The sequence below is a fragment of the Zophobas morio genome, unplaced genomic scaffold (assembly GCF_036711695.1).
Source record: "Zophobas morio isolate AGI-343-1 ecotype UQ-CSIRO unplaced genomic scaffold, CSIRO_AGI_Zmor_V1 ptg000004l, whole genome shotgun sequence".
NCBI classification, from domain to species: Eukaryota; Metazoa; Arthropoda; class Insecta; order Coleoptera; family Tenebrionidae; genus Zophobas; species Zophobas morio.
In genome coordinates, this window is record NW_026972109.1 from 14250380 (window position 1) to 14270408 (window position 20029).

A 20029-nucleotide genomic window follows, 5' to 3' on the forward strand; every position below is an offset into this window, starting at 1 on the left:
AGAGTTTAATTTGTCTATAAAATGGGTATAACGAATGGGAAATTTAATAGTTAAGCCGACGCTTTATCAGAAAGCAGCATAATATCTCCATTTGTGCATTAATTACCGTAGTTCATTTGCCTGTCGCGCCACTGCCTGGCCCCGCCGCCGAATTTCCACCGACGTCGTTGTCCGCCCAGTAAATTGACGACATCCTCGTAATTATTATAATAAACATTACTAGGCCGGAGTCTAACTAGGTTCATTGTATTTGTGTTGAGAGCTATTCCGTTCTCTCCGATTCCCACGGGTCTTATCTCAACACGGTGAAATTTCGATGACCAACACGCCCTTATCAAGGAAGACGCTGAGTTTACTTTCCACTATCTTATTCTTAAGACTGTGTTTGCCCAAGGATAAGGGGTTCCTTAGCGCAAAAATTCGAGGAAATTGCGCAGTTTTTTGCGATAAGATCGGACAGGTTCTCATTGTGACGAATATGGCGGTGATGTGAAAAACGCTATCAAGATTCGCAATTACTACTGCAACGGTGTAAAATTAATCCACCGGATGCCCTGAGCCAGACAAAACCGAGATTACTTTGTAATTACGGGCCAAAGAAAATTAAAAGAAATGTATTAAAAATATAAACTGTATCCGGGAACTCGTTTTATTATTTATCTTTCGTTTCGGTTCCCGGAAGTTTTTTCATTAGGTTTTTTGTTTGTTTTACCTGGATTCTCTACGTGTAACTTGATGTAGCCTGAGTTATGTTACAGCGTAGTATGCATAGTTAATTGCGTTAATGTTTAAGCCTATTTTTTGTAATCCTGTCGTTTTCGGTTTAATGTACGACTGCTAATGAGCTAATGTAATCCGATCGCGGATCCTCCACCGGAAATGGCAGTATTTCATTTTTCCTAAGGCCGCTAAAAATTCTCTTGTCTTTACCCGATATTAAAATTTTTATCACAGTCTCACGATCATCTACTAAATTATTAGTTGTCGAGAGGAGTATCATTATCAACGATTTTCGTCTCGCTATATCAATAATATATAATTTAATTCCGTTAATGGAATCGCGGTGACAGCACCACGATGACGGATATTTTTGTTTTCCCACAAAAGCCCCATTGACGTGAAATCGACGACAATTAATCATCGAAACATGAACATGAATATTCTACGGGAAATTACGAAATTGAATGAAAGCTCCTACATTTTTGATTATCTTAATCGATTTGATATAGAAAATGGCTGGCAACAAGATTGTCGTGACCCTTCAAAGATGATCATTCAAGCGGAAATCTCCGGAAATCCTGATAGAATTCACTTGAAGAGCTTTCAGTGTTTCTTTGCTACAAAAGAGGTTGTTTTGGTTTGGGATGATCAAAAGTTTCGATGTTTATGTTGAGAATTAGAAGGTCTAATAGTTGAGTTCAATTGGTCAGTTCATCAATTCGAGTAAATTGAAACCTCCGCAGGAATATGTTTGGAGGAGTATAATAGAAAATAATAAGCTTGCTTTCTAATTGAAAATGTAGGGTTCGTCCTGAACTCCGGTTAGTTAAGTTCTGTGACAAGAATATTAACAAGAGTAAAGTCGTTACTAGAGTCAAGAAGTAATATCTACTTGCGTCTACTAAACGTGAGCACAAATTTGAAAAAAAGTTGAATAATTTACAAGTGTGATGATTGTTTTAGTAACTTTTTTTGAGAATTGTTTTATTTATGTTTGTTAAGACCAGTAGTCTATTTAAAGTAAGATACTTTTATGTAATTATGTGTATTCCTATAAATCTTAATCTTATAAAGTTTGCGGAACGCCCTTTTCGTAGCCACCCACCTGTCCGCCTTCCATGTCAAATACCAAACTTTCAACTGCGTACTTCGCTATCACTTTTTGTACCCGGGCTGTAAAAATTGAAAATCAAGTCCTTGTGTTACATTTAAGTTTAATTGTAATTCTTATTGTAGTTTTAGAGTAGTGCATGCTTGTGGAATATTGTTAAAAGCACGTATTCAAGTTTAATACACTAGAAAACTTTGCGGAATTCGTAACAACCGAGCTTCTCTGCCAAGTGTTAAGTAAGTTCTGGTTTCAGTTTAAAAAATACAGCAAGTTTAACGTAGTTTTTCACTTTTTTCCGTTCGAAGTTTATTATACAAATTATCTTCGAAACTAATAACCCGATCACTTGGAAATTTAAAATTACCCTGATGATGTTAAAAATTTATTTCCATTCTTATTTTTGATTTTACTTGGACGGGTTGTTAAAAAAGTTTTTTCACTAGCAGCCATGACGCATGCAAATGTCGACTCATTTAGAGGTAGCAAATTCAACTTTTGCGACCACCGGTTCAAAAAGAAAAATTGAGGTTATGTACGCAATGTTTGATGTGATTATTTCTTAAAAAATGAACAAATGTGTGCTACAAACATTACTTGAGTATACGCATGGTAGTTGGTAGACGGTAGAAGATAAAATGATTAACTCAGCGACAAGTATAAACGGTTTTCTTTGTGTTGAAGATTTAGATTAAGTTTGATTAGAAATCAAAACAAAATCATGTTGCGTCAAAAAATTTAACGTTTATTTTTTCAGTTTATTGTCTTATGTTTTCTACTAGTGAAAAAAATAGTATATCAACCACGGTTGCAAAGCCACTTCTAGACCTCGCGCTTCAGAGCCCTTGACGCTGCGCGTCTCGGGTTCTAATTTGCGCTCGGTCTAGAATGCTTGGCTCTGCAACCTTGGCTAATAATATACTATTTGACCACGAAATTGTATAACTTTTCTTAACGATTACATAATGGACTTCAAACAAAAATTTTGAGCATTGATTGTTGATTTTCTCTGGAAAATTTTATTACCGTTTCAAAAAATTAAATTCAGTGTGTTAAACACAGATTTCTAGCAATACACGTCGAGCAATTATGGAACATTATGAAATGTATGGAAACATTTATTTCAAATAAAAAGAATACGTTTACAACACGCAATAGTGAAATTTTAGAATGTAAACGTCTTCTTGATGTCTGATCAATGATAACAATATGTAGTAATTACTGAGATACATATAAGGCTGTGAGGAGAAAATAGCGTGAACTTTTTTTGCAAAGAAAAAAAGAATATTATTGTAGCCAATTAAAAAACTTAAAAAAGAAATCTTATAAAATTGTAAAAAAAATGTGATAGGTTAATTTATGAATCGTTCTATTGTTTAAATTGAATTAAAATTGTTTACAAGCATTTTAATAAAAAGTTAACTCTCTCTGGAGTACGAGATGTCGCACAGCATTAGATTCAATTAAAAAAAGCAAATTAATGAGCAATTAGGAAGTGCGTGGGGCAGCATCTTGGGGCTACTGTTTTTCGTGAATTACATGAAACATGTTAATATTAGTAACATTGAACCTATTAAAAATGCCACAAATTTCTAGGAATTATAGTCGACGATAATTGAGCTGATCTGAGCACATTAATGCTACATTAAAAAAAATTGGTCGAAGGCTATTTCTACAGAACTTCCCTCGTCCTTGAAGTATAAGCCGAAAAATCCAGCTCTTTAACAAAATTATAAAATTTGATTTTACGGACAGGGGCAATTTTGAATTAAACCTAAAAAATAAATAGCCAATCAGATTTACGAATTTAACTCGTTATTATTGAAATTTGCAGTTTAACACCCTTTAAATTTAACAAGTTTGATTCAGAATTGCCCCTAATGTAAAATATATCTATTTAAAGCATTTAACTAACGGGATAAAATGTCCTTCAGCACTAGGTAATAGCAACCTGAAGCTCACGTGTTTATGTTTATATAATTATATATCGAAAGAATGGCACATAGAAATTAGTTTGATATGGATGAGTTTGTATTCTCAAAACAAAGGACTAAAATTGTTAATTAAACCACAATCGAACAAAATATTCTGAATAGTATAATTCTTGTTTTATCATTATTATATAAAGATGTGCGTATTATCACCTTTTCGAGAAAATGGGGTGATTCGTTCTTAATTTGACCAATAAAAAATTTGTTATGACGTCGTAAACATAGATACACAATACGAGAGAAAACGAGAAAAAAAAAAAGGAAAAAAAAACCAAGCCAAGCTTGGAATTGAACGCATGACATCCGGTCCGTATTCCTCAGTCTTAACCACTTACGATGCCTTACGATAATGGTAAACTACTATTATACCGTGCTTTACGTTTTTCCAAAAATTTGGACGGTTAGGGAAAAACTCAAAGCGGATTCGTACACCACGCGTAGTTTAGTTGCAAAATCCCCATTCTCTACAGGAAATTATCATGAAATATGTTTTTAAAAGGGTAGAATTTTTTAGGGCAATATTAATAAACTCATCACGATTGAGATCGGGGCGGGTGGGTGGGGTTTAATCTTTTTTTTTAATATGCAGAGTTTTCTTTCAACAACAGGATAGTTAAACATATATTTAGTTTCTTGTTGGCAAAAGTAGACTTCGTACATTAAGAAAACATGGACAAAATATAAGCCCCGCCCACCCACCCCTTCTCAATTGTGATGAATGCTTTATTCATCGTGAGCTGGAGGGCGGAGTTTAGTTGCAAAATCCTCATTTCTGGACAAGAAATTACCATATGAAAGATATTTTTAAAAGGGTTGAATTTTCTAGAGAAATATTGATGTTACAATTAAACTCCGCCTCTCGTCTGATTAGGAATGAATAATTGATTATAATTGAGATCGGGGGTGGGTGAGGCTTAATCTTTGTTTTCCTTTTTAAAATACATATTTTGTTTTTGTTCAACAACAGGATAGTTAAACATGTTTTCAGTTTCTTGTTGGAAAAACAAGACTTCCTATATTAAGAAAAAATGGACAAAATATAAACCCCGCCCACCCACCCCTTCTCAATTGTGACGAATGCTTTATGCATCGTGAACTGAAGGGCGGAGTTTAGTTGCCAAAATCCTCATTTTTTTTTATAAGAAATTATATGAAACATGTTTCTAAAAGGGTAGAATTTTTTTAGGGAAATATTGATGTTACAATTAAACTCCGCCCTTCAGTCTGATTAGGAATGAAAAACTCATCACAATTGAGATCGGAGCGGGTGGGTGGGGCTTAATCGTTGTTTTTTCTTGTTTGTTTTTTTAGTATATAGTTTTCTTTTCAAGAACAGATTAGTTAAATATGTTGTCAGTTTCTTGTTGAGAAAAGAAGACTTCGTACATTAAGGAAAAACGGACAAAATATACACAATATACAATATATACATATGCTATAGCAGTATATTGTTGTATAACAGTTAAATCAAATAAACATAGAGTTCATTGAAATGACGTCATCAAATTGTTGATCGGATATTACGTGTCTAATTAAAATGGATAGACGGACGGATGGACGGACAGACGGACGGAAACAGGAGACTACTCTTTTCGTGCTGTAGGGGTCATAAAACGTCGAGAAAATATAAAAGTGGCCATTCGTCCAATGGACTTGTAAAAAAATTTAACTAGTTAGGTTGTGAAGGTAAAAGTAGGAATAAAAATATCTAACAATCTTCCATGTAAAGTTCCCCGAAAGCTTTGGTCCGATTATGGCCAAATTAATACTCGACTAGCGATCATTTTTACGAGTTCGTCATAGTTGCAGTAAATCCGCTTGCCCAGGAAGACCGTCCGATTTATGAGAAAAAATTACAAATTATTTTGGCCACCAAGTTTTTCGTCTAAATTACTCTACTATCGATTTGAGTATGAATAACTCCAAATTAATAAAAAGTATTTACATTTTTTTTGCAAATTTAGAATTATAAATAGCTGTGAAAAACACCGGCTGATTTTTTTTTATTTGTATTCTAGTTACCCAAGAATTTGTGGATAGAACAAATTCGACCGAAAAGAAGTAACTTGATCGTTTTTAATTAAAAAAAAAAAAAATGTACAATTTTAATGAATTTAGCACATAGTTCACTTTATTTTTATGGTGTTGTCAATATATTTTCACAATGTAATATTTCCATTATTGACACACTTATTGTCATGAAATTTTAAATGGAACTTATTCACAACTTTCACTACATAATTGCTAGGACAGTTTTTTTAACAGTTTATTATCATATGTTTTTTAAATTTTGTTGACATTTTTGTAGGTATCGCGTATTTTAAAAAGTCAATATATCAACTAGGGTTTTATTGAAATTTTGGAATGCGGTTTTCACCACTGTTTTCAGCTTGCAAAACTTTAGAAATCGTATCAGATCTATTTTCGACTTTATTTGTTGAAACTGAGATATAAATGACACAAGCTTGTTTTACTATGTATCGTTTCTAATGAAAAAGTCGCCGATATATCTGGTACTATTTCTGTAGTTTTCTGAGCTGCAAACAGTATTGAAAACCGTATTCCGAAATTGCCTTAAATAATTGAGATATTGATTTTTAAAAATACGTTATGCAAAAATTTCACTAAAATAAAAGAAATGATGACCATGACCTGTTTTTAACAAAAGTCCCCTTGCGTTATATACAGAAAGTTATGCATAGCTTATATTTAAAATTTCACAACCATAGGTCTGTTAATAAGGGAGATATGTACAGAGTTTCTATAAATGATTATAGGGTCGCAGTAGGTCATGTAAACGTGCCGCCTCTCAGATTTAACTGTACGGAGATCCGTACTAAGTGCCCAAGGACCCATGACAAAGATCACACATGGACCACACACATGTGTATAACTGGTTACCTAAACGCTCCATATGTTTTTAAAAAATAAAACTAATTCATTACGATAAAAAGAAACAAATTCTGTAACATACTTTCGTCAATCTTGTTCAATTGTTCAATTCTGCTCAAGTCGTCTCAAATCGTCAACAACTTCCTCAGATACTAAAAATCATTCACGAGGGTTCTCTTTATTGACACTTCAGTTCGAACAAATCTGTTGATTACATCTCTAATGTGGGCCTTCAACGATTTTTCTTGAATTCTTAAATTACGGTATTTCGCCAGATATTCTGGCTTACAAGCGGTTACAGATAATAATAATAATTAATATGAAATTACGTCCTTAGTAGATACCCCAGAAACTAAGATCACCAAGCGGTTACAGAATGCACTCACTCTTCCTTTACAAAGTCCCATTGCGATAATAAGACATGATGAAAGTGTCTTGTTCAACAGAATAAACCATTTCAACAGTCTTCGCTTCCTAGCACAAAAACAAAATTTTCGTACGCAACCACCAAGAGTTCTGAAAATGACTGTTTTGTTGTTTTGAGCTTGGATCAACAAGAATTATTGTAATTCGCACTTGAAAAACAATAAAACAATAAAAACGACGACTTCAAATGACAAGTTACAAATGACATTAGACATTAATGTGACAAGTGAGAACTAAGCGGGATTTTTGAGATCCATGGCCAACTACGCCCTTAGAATAATTTATGACAGCCCTGTATTACATTCTGAAAATGTAAAGAAAATTCCATGCAGAAAACGTAGCGGTTGGCCTTAAAAATATGCATTATTGTGATATTTTTATCCAATTTTATGAGTTCTGAAGTATATTTTGGTTTGTTTTGACGATTCTGATTGTTATGGGGCTCTCGCGATATGCCGAATTGTTATTTTGCGAAAAGGGGACTATTGGGTATATTGTTCCGAAATAAACCCATATGCCGCCTATGGGCTTTCTAATATGTGCGGCGATGATGGGTGACTCATCATCGGTGATGGCGGGTGGGCGGCGTTCGCATAAAGACAAGTCTGGAGCGGGTTACCAGAAGTGTTGATTGCGGGGTCCAGAAAAACCTCGAAGCGGCGTTCGCGAACTACCCAGAGGAATGTATGGGTTTAAATACCTTTGGGAACGAGTCTTAATCAACGAGTGGACTCCAGACAACGGGAGAAGTAGAGTCTAGTCAAATCCATTCTATTCCAGTCGAGTCGGAATGATTCTGTATATAATAGTAGTTGCTAAGATAAAACTGATTTTGGCAGATGACATAGCTTCCAAAAAAAGAAAGGGTGGGTGGGTGGGGCTAGTACCTGATATGATAAGACTGATTTTGGCAAATGAGATACCCTTGAAGAAAAGAGAAGGTGGATGGGCGGGGCTAGTACTGTTTGGAAAGAATTTAAAAGTGCTTTGGAGCCTCTAGTGTGTTTTCTTATAATAATTTAATTAAATTTTTTAGAGGGTACGTCATTGTTAAAAGTAGTCTTAAGGGGTACTAGCAGCACCCACCCCTCGCTATTTTCTTCTCATTTGCCCAAAAGTTTTTAAATACATGTTTTACAGTTTTCCCGATTTGTTTGAGGAGCTATGTCAAGAATAATAATTTTACACAAATTCTAGTAAATATATTATATATTATTATTGTTCTAGTATATTTTAGCAGGTACAAGCCCCACCTACCCGCCCTCTCTTAGAGGATATCTCATTTGCCAAAATTAGTCTTATCTTATCAATTTCTAGCCCCGCCCACCCACCCTTTCTTTTTTTGGAAGCTATGTTATCTGCCAAAATTAGTTTTAGCAAATGACATACCCTCTCAATGTTTACGATTTTCCAAAAATTTGACTTTCAAACAAAATATTTGAGAAATAAATTGTTGAGTAACAACATTTTCCCTATTCTGGCGTTTGTAGATTCAAGAAATTCCTAAAAAATACTTCAGAAATGTTACTTTTAGAGCTTTTCTTGTGTTTTTTGCGGTAGTCTGCGGGACCGAAATTACTAAGAAAATCAACAAATTTTATCTGAAGATCCTATTTTTGTCGAATTTTATGAGTCTTGAAGTATATTTCAACTTGTTTTGACGATTCGCAATGACACAACATAGCCTGGTAGGCTATGTTTTGTCAACAAGATAACAAGGATTAGACCCTCGTTGGATTTAAAATGATTTATTTATGATAAGTAACATATTAATTATTATTAATTGAATTTACAACTGCTGGAAGTGTTGAGCCCCAGCTTCGATTCATAAATTGAATCGACGTTTCATATTCTCAAAACTCAAAAAAAAGAACTTTTGGGGAAACATTTCCACATTCTTGTATGATTCTCAGTTCGAGGTCTTCAATTGTATTCACTGATCGTTTAAAAATAGTGTTTTTCAAAATATTGTTCTTTATATAACATAGCACGCAAGCGAGTCACTGCATGGCGCAGTTATACTGCTTTTACCTTACGACCAAGGGTGGACCGATTGAAAATGTGAAAATACGCATGAATTTCTACGCGACATTATTCTGAAATACAAACATAAACACTTCAAGTTCAGGATGTTCTTATTGCTGAAAGACCACTTTTTCCCGTTGATTATCTGCTTCAAATATATCTTACATTATCCCTTGGAATTGTGCTGTGTAATGGAAATAATGAGGATTTTCTCCACTCTTATATTTGGCTAGTTTATAACCTCGATCGATAAAACTAAGTTTCATTATTAAAAAACGTTATATCGCGAAGATCATTGTTCATTTTTTATCAAATCAGTTACAATAAATCAGTGTGTAAAAAATTAACTTCAAGAAGAGCAACTAGGACTTTTTCACGAAATTCCTGAAAACAAGGTCGGGCTTCATACATATGTACTTGCTGACCGTTACGGAAATAAGATTCAATCATGAATTTTTTATATTTGTCGAAAAACAATTAACTTCTGTGTTAAAACACACGTGGATAATCTTGATTAACTGTCAAATAACGATGTAGCCCTAAAAAAGCAGATTTTTGTCGAAAATTTGATAATTAAGTAGCGAATGAATTCACGAAAATGAAAACAAAGCACAGGGTATGTTCTAAGCAACGACATACGTAATTTGGTGTCATAATGGGCAGCGAAATTGTATTTAAAATTACTTGTGTGTAATTATTTTACTCCTATACTTAATTATAATGAGTATGTTGTGTAGGTATTATCTGTATATTGACGTTTAACTAAATGAAAATTATATATATATTGTGCAAATGACAACATTTTGACGTACTAAAAGGCTCAGAAAATCTATCTATCTATACATTTTGTTTTTTTTTTATACGCCTGAGTATAAAACTAAATGTTTAAACTTGGCGTGCGTCCTTCCACCCCTCCCACCGGCCCAGAATCCGCATTTGTTTTTCCGCAAACGCTGAACTTCCCCGTCGATCCATCTAAAAGAAAAATAGTATTTGGCGTCGGCGTGCAAATGTAGCCTAATGTATTTTTCCGGCAAATAAAGCCCGATTCCGTGCAGGTATAGAGGTATCCGCGTAGCGTGCATTCCTCCCTTATTTATTTACTTGATTGTATGCAAAGCCCGAACCCTGCTCTTCGCCACTTATCCAAATATTTTACAATAGGTATCTCCGGAAAATGCTTGAGCACACATTTTCGGGCAGGTCCGTTCGGCGCGGCGCTCACTCAAATTAAAACAACAAACGTTTGGGCCTCGCCTAAAAGCATTAAAATGTCTCACCCCTATATGCCTATGCCTAGTCAGCACACCCGCACCCGGCGAACCGCCCCATTCCGGCAGTATCGAATTTCTAATCGATGTTTGCATCTCGACCCCCATACGCACGCACCTGAACCCCGGAGATAGATACAGAGGGGACTGTAAATATTTTTATATGTTTTAAATTTTGATGGGAGAGGGGGTGACGCGAAATGGGAAGCGGAGCTTTAATTTTTTTTTTATTGTTTGATAAACAAAGAGCCAAAAAGCGAAAAACTGTGTTATTCTGGGTGAATAGGCGTTGCGAGATTTCCGGAGCGGTTTTAATTAGTGGTAAATGAAAAACCAGTTGACAGGGTTTATAATTTAGTATTTTTGCGTGATCGGGAAACTTCTAAATATTGAAGTTGGGGCGAAGGCGCCGCAATTAATTACCACAGACGAGCCACTGCTGCCGAAAACTCTACAACCACTTCATAACACTTTAAACATATAAAAGCATCAGATTAACGAGTAATGTTGTTTACGGTTACACAACTCGAGATTGATCAATCGGGCTATTCAGCTTTATTACCGACGTGCACTTTACTAGAAAAACCTAATTTATGTTCTGCTAAGAGACACGACAATGACGTAGTTATAAATCGCGTGTTACATTTTCGTGGACCAAAAAATCTAAAAACGGAATTCTATGTAAAGTTAAACCAAGAATCCATCTACTCGGTAAACGAACTATAATTTTAAAATTATTTAATACTTTTTTTATTGAAAGTAACCCTTTTAAAGTATGACATTGATTTGAAGGCAAGAGATCTGATTTTTTATTGTTTGACGAAAAAATATTAATGGCTGGGGTGAGTCTGGAATGAAAATTGTTATTCTGTCGAAAGGGAAGAATTGATAAAGTAAATAGATTTCCGGAACGGGTTTAATTATTGGCAAATGAAAGATTCAATTTGAATGAGTTGCCCGGCTTTTATAATTTAGCAATTTCGCCTGTCAATCCCTGATCGGACCAAGTTTTGAATTAAAAATGGCGTACCGATTTTCGAATGGGGTTGCGGTTTCTTTTAAATATTTAACAGTGGCTAGTGGCCTGGACGTGTCTGTTTTTTTGCGAAAAATTCGTTATTAAATTCACCAAAAAAAAAAATTTCAAGACAATTTTTTGTTGCCTCAGAAAATGAACATCTCAGTTTGAAGTCTGCGTACATTAAAATACAAAAAATTGTCTCTAAAATAAAATTAAAAAGTTTCGTGCTTGTTAAAATATACAACGAACTCCACCTAGTTATCGCACAGCCGTAATTTTCCTCAAAAACCACTAGACGCCTTTCATTAGCTCTGTCGATTCTGGAAGCCGCCCTTAATGACTACTCTTTTTGTTATCGGAAGAGTCGTCATCTGTGCACGCTCCAGGACCGAAATATCGAAATTTCACGGCCTTAAACGACGGAAATCGTGCATCTTTGGCTTGTCGGAAAAAAGTGATTCGCCGCGAATAATTAAAGATGACGTTCAACTCTGCGACAATGACTCAGTAATTTGGGGAAAAAACTCGCGCCACGTCAGTGACGTAACCCTAGAAGAAAGCAGCTCCACTTAATTAACCGCCATTTTTCTTTTATCCTCGGTTAATAATTTTTTTATTGTTGCAGACATGGTTCTTCACGGATACGGACGATCCGGAGTTCCAGCTCAAAACAAGTGAGTTATTAAGGGAGGAGGGTGCGTGAGGGCAATTTGGCAAATTAAGTTTTTGCCAGAAGCTAAAGTTTTCTATGGAGATTGTGTTTAGTAGGGGGGTGCTTGGAAACGGTTGTTTTTATCTTGTTTGTGAAGTTTAGTTTTGTTGGTGTGTAGTCAGGGCAGGTTTTTGGAGGGAATAACTTTTGATGAAGTCAATAAAATGCATATGTATTTGGCAGTTTTGGGAAGAATAGGAATCTCTCCACAAAAGGGAACAACAGTATTTCGTTAGTGGTATTAAATAGGGTGAATAATTTTTAAATTTTGTTGATGTATCAATCACCATCGTAAAATATTGGATAGCTTTCTGGAATTAACACGATTTCGAATTCGGATCGTGAATATGTGTGTCGAGTTTCATCTGTGTGTGTTCACAAGTTACCCAACACTGTGGTGTTAAATTATTTACAATAAAGTCACGATTCCAAAGCTTTTGGAACACAATACAGTTAATTAATTTCCAACTTTCCTATTCATCATTTTCTTTGATATTCCGTGCTTATGCTAATTGCCTCTCTAAACCCATTGTTCATTCTTTTTGTAGGACTGTCATTTATATGGACGGTAAAAGGTTTTTCGTCTACAATCCATTTCAAATGATACATCCATTTATCTTTTTTGATTTTTGAAGATCACATTGCATCTTCGAAAGATTCTGGTTGTAGTTCTTCCATTTTTGTAACTTTTGTGTCGTTATTCATTGAACTTCGAATCAGCCAAGTATGCAGAATCATCGATTCCAAACGACAGTCCCATTGTGTACACCCAGACTCTAATTAGAATAAAACCTCCACTGTTGCTATTGTTGCTGTCGGACTGAGACATCATCACGTTTCGCTTAATTCAGTCCGGCCCTGCACGCCAGCATTTAATGTAAAATAGGCGGAATAAAGAAGATCTCTAATCAAAGAGTTTCCTGTAGTTGCTTTCCTGTGTGGAACGGCTTGGTTGCGATATGCAGGTGCTCTCCATGCTTCAGCTAGCACATTTATTTATAAAATCGCCACATTCCAACCCTCCTAGGAACGATGTTTTTCGTATCTCCAACTCTTCCCTCGCTTCGAGGACCTTTCCTAAGGTCATTGCCATCCGTTAATCCATTTTTTGTTAAACGAAAGTGTGGTGCATGTGTGCGTCTGCTTTGTGAGACACGCACTTAAAGAAAGTCGAAACAGTAATTCACTCTCGATTCCAGATGGCCACATGATCAACACCAACTGTTCTTCGTCACACAACAGGAAGGCTTTGTGCTGCAAGATGTCGGTGGAGTTCGACACGTTCATCGAAACCGACAAAAAGTGAGTACACACTAATTTTGGTGAATCTTGGATTCGTCTTGAGTATGTCTTCTTAAATATGAATTTAATTAAATATATAAAAATCAGTGTATCGGTTTTCTGTAAGTTAAACCGATATCAGCGCGGAATCCGGCCGCATTCATAATCAGGAAAATAATCCCTTTGGCGGTTGAGTTGGCACGCCTCAAATCCCCCGAGAATTCGAAAAATTTTGTTAATCAAAATCAAGGGCGCCGATGACGTAATTGGATTTTTAGGGTGGCTGTGGTCCAACTCTTTGTTTGCACACACCTGCTGGTAGGCGGTTAATTCGAGACCTGTTTGAATATTCATAGGTTAAATGAGGGTACCTTCATCTAGAACTAGTTCGCCTTCTTTTCGCGTCGAAACTGAGCAGAATCAACAACCTCAATTTTTCACTCTTCCCCTCTCTCTCAAGATTAATGAAAATCGCCGATTTTAGGTATTATTGTAATTCCGAACTTTGTAACAGCCACTTGATAAATGATACTCAAATTAAGCTGTAAATTATCCCGAAATTCATACACAAAGGACTGGATAGGCTTGAAATATTGTTTCTTTAGTTACGGCGCTCCTACATAACTTTGCGCTCTGACGAGTTAGTCTTGAGAGTTGTTTCGTATTTTGATGGTTCTCTCGCCAAGTTTCAACTCGGAAACTCACATAACGAAAAGAAAAAGTGTCTTTGCTTGATAAGCGGGTTTGTGGTGGCGTCGTAGATTCTGGATAACGAAAGAAAATTGAAAACTAAAGTGCGCTTGTATTGTTGGGAAAGCGCATTGTGGAGCAGGGGCGGCGTTGAGATGGGTAAATCCAGGGGAATAAGGCGCAAATTTTGCCACCACTGCACTGTGAGAAATACATTTTTTTTTACTACGTTACAAGACTTTATTGAAATCATAAAATTATTTACGTTTTAATTAATAATGGACAAACTATTAAATAAGTTAGAGTAATTTTTATAGGTGTATTGTATAAAATAAATTTGCATTAGCGATTTACCATGCTTAAAACTTGTAAAAATAGTCGAAAGTTATTTCTACAGAACTCCCATCGCTCCTGAAATGTAGCTCAACAAATCTCGCTTCTTTGAAAAACGGCATTTTTCGTTTCAGCTTTTTATTTTCTTTATTTTTTCAGTTATTCGATGTTCAATGTTTTTCCATTTTATAATTTTTTGTTCTATCAGTTCTTCGTTTTTTCAATATTGTGTTTAAAATCTTCAATTATTCAATTTTTCGTTTTATTTTTATTTTTTCAGTTATTCGATTTTTCAATATTTCGTTTCTTCAGTTTTTCCATTTGCAACTTTCCAATTTTTTTCGTTTCTTCAATTTTTGGATTTTGAAATTTTAGATTTAAAATTTTTCCAGTTTTCAATTTTTTTCAATTTTTCGTTTCGTTAATTTTTCAGTTCTTCGAATTTTCGTTTTGCAATTTTTCCTTCCGGTTTTTTATTTTCTTTATTTGTATAATTTTTCAATTTCTGAATGTTACGATTTTATAAATATTTGTTTTTTCAATTTCAGTTTTTTTCTTTCGTTTCTTAAATTTTTCGATTTGAAATTTTTCACTTTTGATTTTTTTTTTGTTTCTTCAGTTTTATTATACCACGTGTTTCTTTTATTTGATACAACCCCCGAAATTTTTTTATTTAAAAAAAAACATAGTTCTTTGACCAAATTTGTATCATTTTAAAAGATCACCTATGTGAATAAATGACATGAGTGTCAATTTTTCAAGCTACTAGATTGTCATCAATTAATATGAATTTTTCGTGTATTTTATTTAATAACTTTTTAAGTATTGATTTTAGAAATATTGGTTGCCTTTGATTTTTAGAAAAAATCAGTCTTTCCATTTATGAAAAAATATAACTAGGGTTCCATGAAAAAAAATAAAGTTGATGTCATTTCCAGTTCTACCGGAAGTGATAATTTAAATGTGAGGTTGCCATCACATAGATCTTTTAAAATGATACATTTGCTCAAAGAACTACAGGTTTAACTTTAAGAATAAAAAAGTTACAGGGGTTGTATCAAATAAAAGAAACACCCTGTATGTAACTCTTCGAGTGTTCATTTTAAATTTGTTCAGTTTTTCGATTTTACAACTTTTGAATATTTTAGTTTTTATTTTTTGCAGTTTTTAGATTTGAAATTTCACGAGTTTTCAATCTTTAATTTTTCAGTTTTTCGTTTTGCAATTTTCGTTTTTTATTTTCTTGATTTTTTGAGTTTTTAGATTTTTCAATTTTAGATTTTTCGGTCGCCCGATTTTTCAAATTTTTGTTTCTTTAATTTTTGATCTGCAATTTTTTTAGTCTACATTTTAAATATGTAATAATAACTATAATTTTTAAAAATTTTCATTTTTTTCAATTTTACGATTTTAGAATTATTTTTGCATTTTAGAACGTTTGGTTTAATTGATTTTTCAGTTTTTCTATTTTAAATTTTCGATCGTTAAATTTTTAATTTCCCCATATTTAATTTTTCAATTTTTGATCTTAAATGTTACAAGATTTTCGACTTTACAATTTTGATGGTTCTATAATTTTTGGTTTTGGCACTTTCGGGTTTATTTCCAAGCTTATTTCCAATTTTCTGATTAATTTTTTTTCCGATTTTTAGTTTTTCATGTTTCATTTTTCATCTTTTCGTGTAATTTTTCGTTTTTTCAATTGTTCTATTTTTTAATTTTGTCCGATTTTTGAATTTTTTTATTTTTAATATTTCGATTTTTCAATTTTGTCCGATTTTTAATTTTTCGTTTTTTCACAATTCCGAGATCAGAAAAATGGAAAAATTGCAAAATCGCAAAATTAAAAAATCTTAAAACTGGAAATCAAGAACTTGAAAAATTGACGAAACGAAAAATTCGTTCAAAAATCGAAAGATTAAAAATAGAGAAACTTAAAAACTGAGGAATTGCAAAATGAGAAAAACGAAATATGTATTGTAAAATTGAAATATAAAAAATTAAAGAAATCGGAAAATGGTATAACTGGAGATCCAAAAATTACAAAATTGAAAAATTTAGAAATTGGAAAATCGAAGAATTGAAAAATCAAAGACTGAAAATTTGAAACATTTAATAAACGAAATGTAAAACCAAAAGAAACGTTGAAAAAATAAAAGAAATGAAAAAACGAAAAAAAAAACAGCGAAAAATTCAAAATTTTAAAAATTGAAAAACCGAGATAAGAATTCCAATTAAAAAATTGACAAATCAAAAAACTGGAAAATAAAAAAAAATAAAAATTCGAATAATAAAAAATAGAAACAGAAGAACTGAAAAATCGAGAAATCGAAAATCTAAAAAACTGAAAAATCGAAAATTTGGGGGATAGAAAAAATCGGGACATCGAAACCTCAAAAAATCGAAGAACTGAAAAATTTTAAACTTAAAAATCGAAAAAATGAAAAGTCCGAAAACTCTGAAAATTGAAAACCCAAGGAGTCAAAAATGGAGAAAACGAAAAATCCAAAATTTTAAAAATTGTGGTATCCTCCCTTGTTCGCGGCCCCACGTGAGGGCGACAGATTGTGGTAGCTCAGCGGTTTATTAATAATAAGAACAATACAAATCAAAAGTAGGGTATAGGTTCTCGAAGTGGTGGCAATTCTCGTCGGGGATGGTGGCGGCTCCTGGGACTCAGAGCGTCGTAGGGGATGACGGCAGCGATGTATGTAGCACAGGGCACCTGGACAGTGCGACCCTGGAGATGACGACGTCGGCGATGCGGTACAGGAAACCTAGAGAATGCGACCCTGGAGACGACGACGTCGGCGATGCGGCACAGGGGACCTGGACAGTGCGACCCTGGAGATGACGACGTCGGCGATACGGCACAGGGGACCTAGAGAGTGCGACCCTGGAGATGACGACGTCGGCGATGCGGCACAGGGGACCTAGAGAGTACGACCCTGGAGATGACGACGTCGGCGATGCGGCACAGGGGACCTAGAGAGTGCGACCCTGGAGATGACGACGTCGGCGATGCGGCACAGGGGACCTGGACAGTGCGACCCTGGAGATGACGACGTCGGTGATACGGCACAGGGGACCTAGAGAGTGCGACCCTGGAGATGACGACGTCGGCGATGCGGCACAGGGGACCTAGACAGTGCGACCCTGGAGATGACGACGTCGGCGATGCGGCACAGGGGACCTAGAGAGTGCGACCCTGGAGATGACGTCGTTGAAGCGGCGCAGGGGACCGTAAAACAGTGCAGCCCTGGTGAAGATCTCGAAGCGGCGCAGGGGACCGTAAAACAGTGCAGCCCTGGTGAAGATCTCGAAGCAGCGCAGGGGACCGTAAAACAGTGCAGCCCTGGTGATAATATCTCGAAGCAGCGCAGGGGACCGTAACACAGTGCAGCCCTGGTGATGATCTCGAAGTAGCGCAGGGGACCGTAACACAGTGCAGCCCTGGAAACGACCAGAAGGGGACCGAGACAGTGCAACCCTTAAGGTGGAGATGGTGGAGTTCCATCTGCCTGGAAAGCGTCCGAGTTGCCCTTTTATAGGCAGGGTTGAGATGCGTGGGAGTACCTGCACAATGAAGTAACTTCAGGTGGGGTGCGTTCCAGTGGGGGTGAGCTTGGTGGGGTTGATATCGGCGCTGCCGAGGACAGCGCCCTCGAAAGGGTACTAGCGGAGCGCTTTGAAAGCTCCGCTACAAAATGGAAAAACCGAGAATTCAAATCAAAAAACTAAAAATTAAAAGATTTAAAAATGAAAAATTGTAATATCGAAAATTGCCAACGGGAATTTGAGGAAACCAAAAATTGAAAAACTTGGAAGTCGAGAAATTGAAAAATTGAAAAATTAAACTTGAAAAAACGAAAAATTGTGATATAAAATCGAAAAAATGAAAAATTAAAATCAAGAACTTGAAAATTGAGAAAACGAAAAATTGAAAAATCGAAAAATCAAAAATTGTAATATCAAAAATTTGAAAAATTGCTAATCGAGGAATTGAAGAAACGAAAAATTGAAAAACTTGAGAGACATGGAAGCATAAAAAAATGGAAGAAAAATCTACAAATCTAAAGTTTAAATATAGAAAAATTGTAAAAGTGAAAAGCCGGAAATCGAGACCGCAAAATTGAAAAATTAAAGAACCGAAAAATGGAAAAATTAAAAATTCGAAAAATTAAAAAATAGAAACATTCAAGAACTGGAAAATCGAAAAATCGAAAATTTAAAAAAAATTAAAAATTAAAATATCGGAAAATTGGAAAACAGAAACATCGAACTGAAAAGACGAAAATTGGGAAATCAATAAAATAAAATGTTACAAATTAAAATATCGAAACATTGGAGGATGGAAAAAATCGAGACAGTGTAACATTAAAAATCGATGAACTGGAAAATTTAAAATTTAAAAATTGAAAAATGAAAAGTCCGAATATCGGAAAATCGAAAAACCGAGTTGTCGACAAAGTTAGAAAACGAAAAATCCAAAATTTGAAAAAATGTAAAATTAAAAAAATCGCAAATTTGAAAAATCAAAAAACTGAAAAATTAAAAAATAAAAAATGAAAATTTTGTAATATCAAAAACTTCAAATCGCCGGGAAATTAAAGAAACGAAAAATTGTGACATCAAAAAATTGTACAATCGAAGATAAAGGGAAACGAAAAATTGTGATACCAAAAAGTTGGTCGATGGTAAATAAATTCAGATTTTTCTAGCAATTAATTTTGCGAATTTTATTATTTTTTGTTATAACCCTTGTCAGTTAAAATAAAAATACGTATGTAATATTCAAGTTTTTCCATTACAAAATTTTGTGATGACATAAAAATTTTTGCAAGGACACGTATATCTATTTGGGTGAATGCAGTGTGATAATAATAACAACAGTACTGTATTGGCAAATTTTCGGGAAAATCGAGTGAATCGTTCTTGATTTAATTAATAAAATAAATCAAGCCTCATTCATTAATTTTTTTAGTCACCCTGAATAATTTCAAAAACTATGAGTGCATTGATATTTTTCATATTTCAGAGAGGATTTATTAGTCAAAATTTTGAAATGGCGTCATCAATTTTTTGAGAGTGGATAAACGAATATATTTTGATTAACGATTCACCACGATTACGATAACTTTCAAACGTTTGCAAGATTTCAGAGCATTCGGTTTTGTAGTTTGAAAGTTAAAACAATTTGAGAATAATCGGTCCAGTAGTTTCGGAGATTATGTGTCTAATAAAAATCTGGCAGACAGACTCGATTACTATACTTTCTAAGTGTATGCTCAGAAAGGAATAAGGTGGATTCGTAAACCACAGGTTGGTTAACGCTTTACGATATACATGAGGTTTCTACAATATGTATATCTAAAATTACAACAATCACCAGTATTTTCGAAAATTATTTGTCTAATAGAATCGTCTACCGACAGACAGAAACGGGGACCCACTTTTTCATTTTCTAGGAATGAACCGTCGAGAAAACATGAAATGAAAAAGATCAGACAAAGTTAGGGGCTATATATTTTAATATTGCGTCCCTCTGTATATAGTAAT

At 34.6% G+C, this 20029-nt stretch overlaps 1 protein-coding gene across 1 annotated transcript in view; it reads left to right on the forward strand.

The window, feature by feature from the left end:
* The window catches only part of LOC135142214 (fringe glycosyltransferase), a 137543-nt gene that overhangs the window by 20774 nt on the left and 96740 nt on the right, over positions 1-20029 (forward strand). Inside the window, exons 3-4 of the mRNA XM_064073888.1 lie at positions 12080-12128; positions 13366-13468. Coding sequence (XP_063929958.1) covers positions 12080-12128; positions 13366-13468 — 152 coding nt within the window. The remainder of the gene's footprint in view (positions 1-12079; positions 12129-13365; positions 13469-20029) is intronic.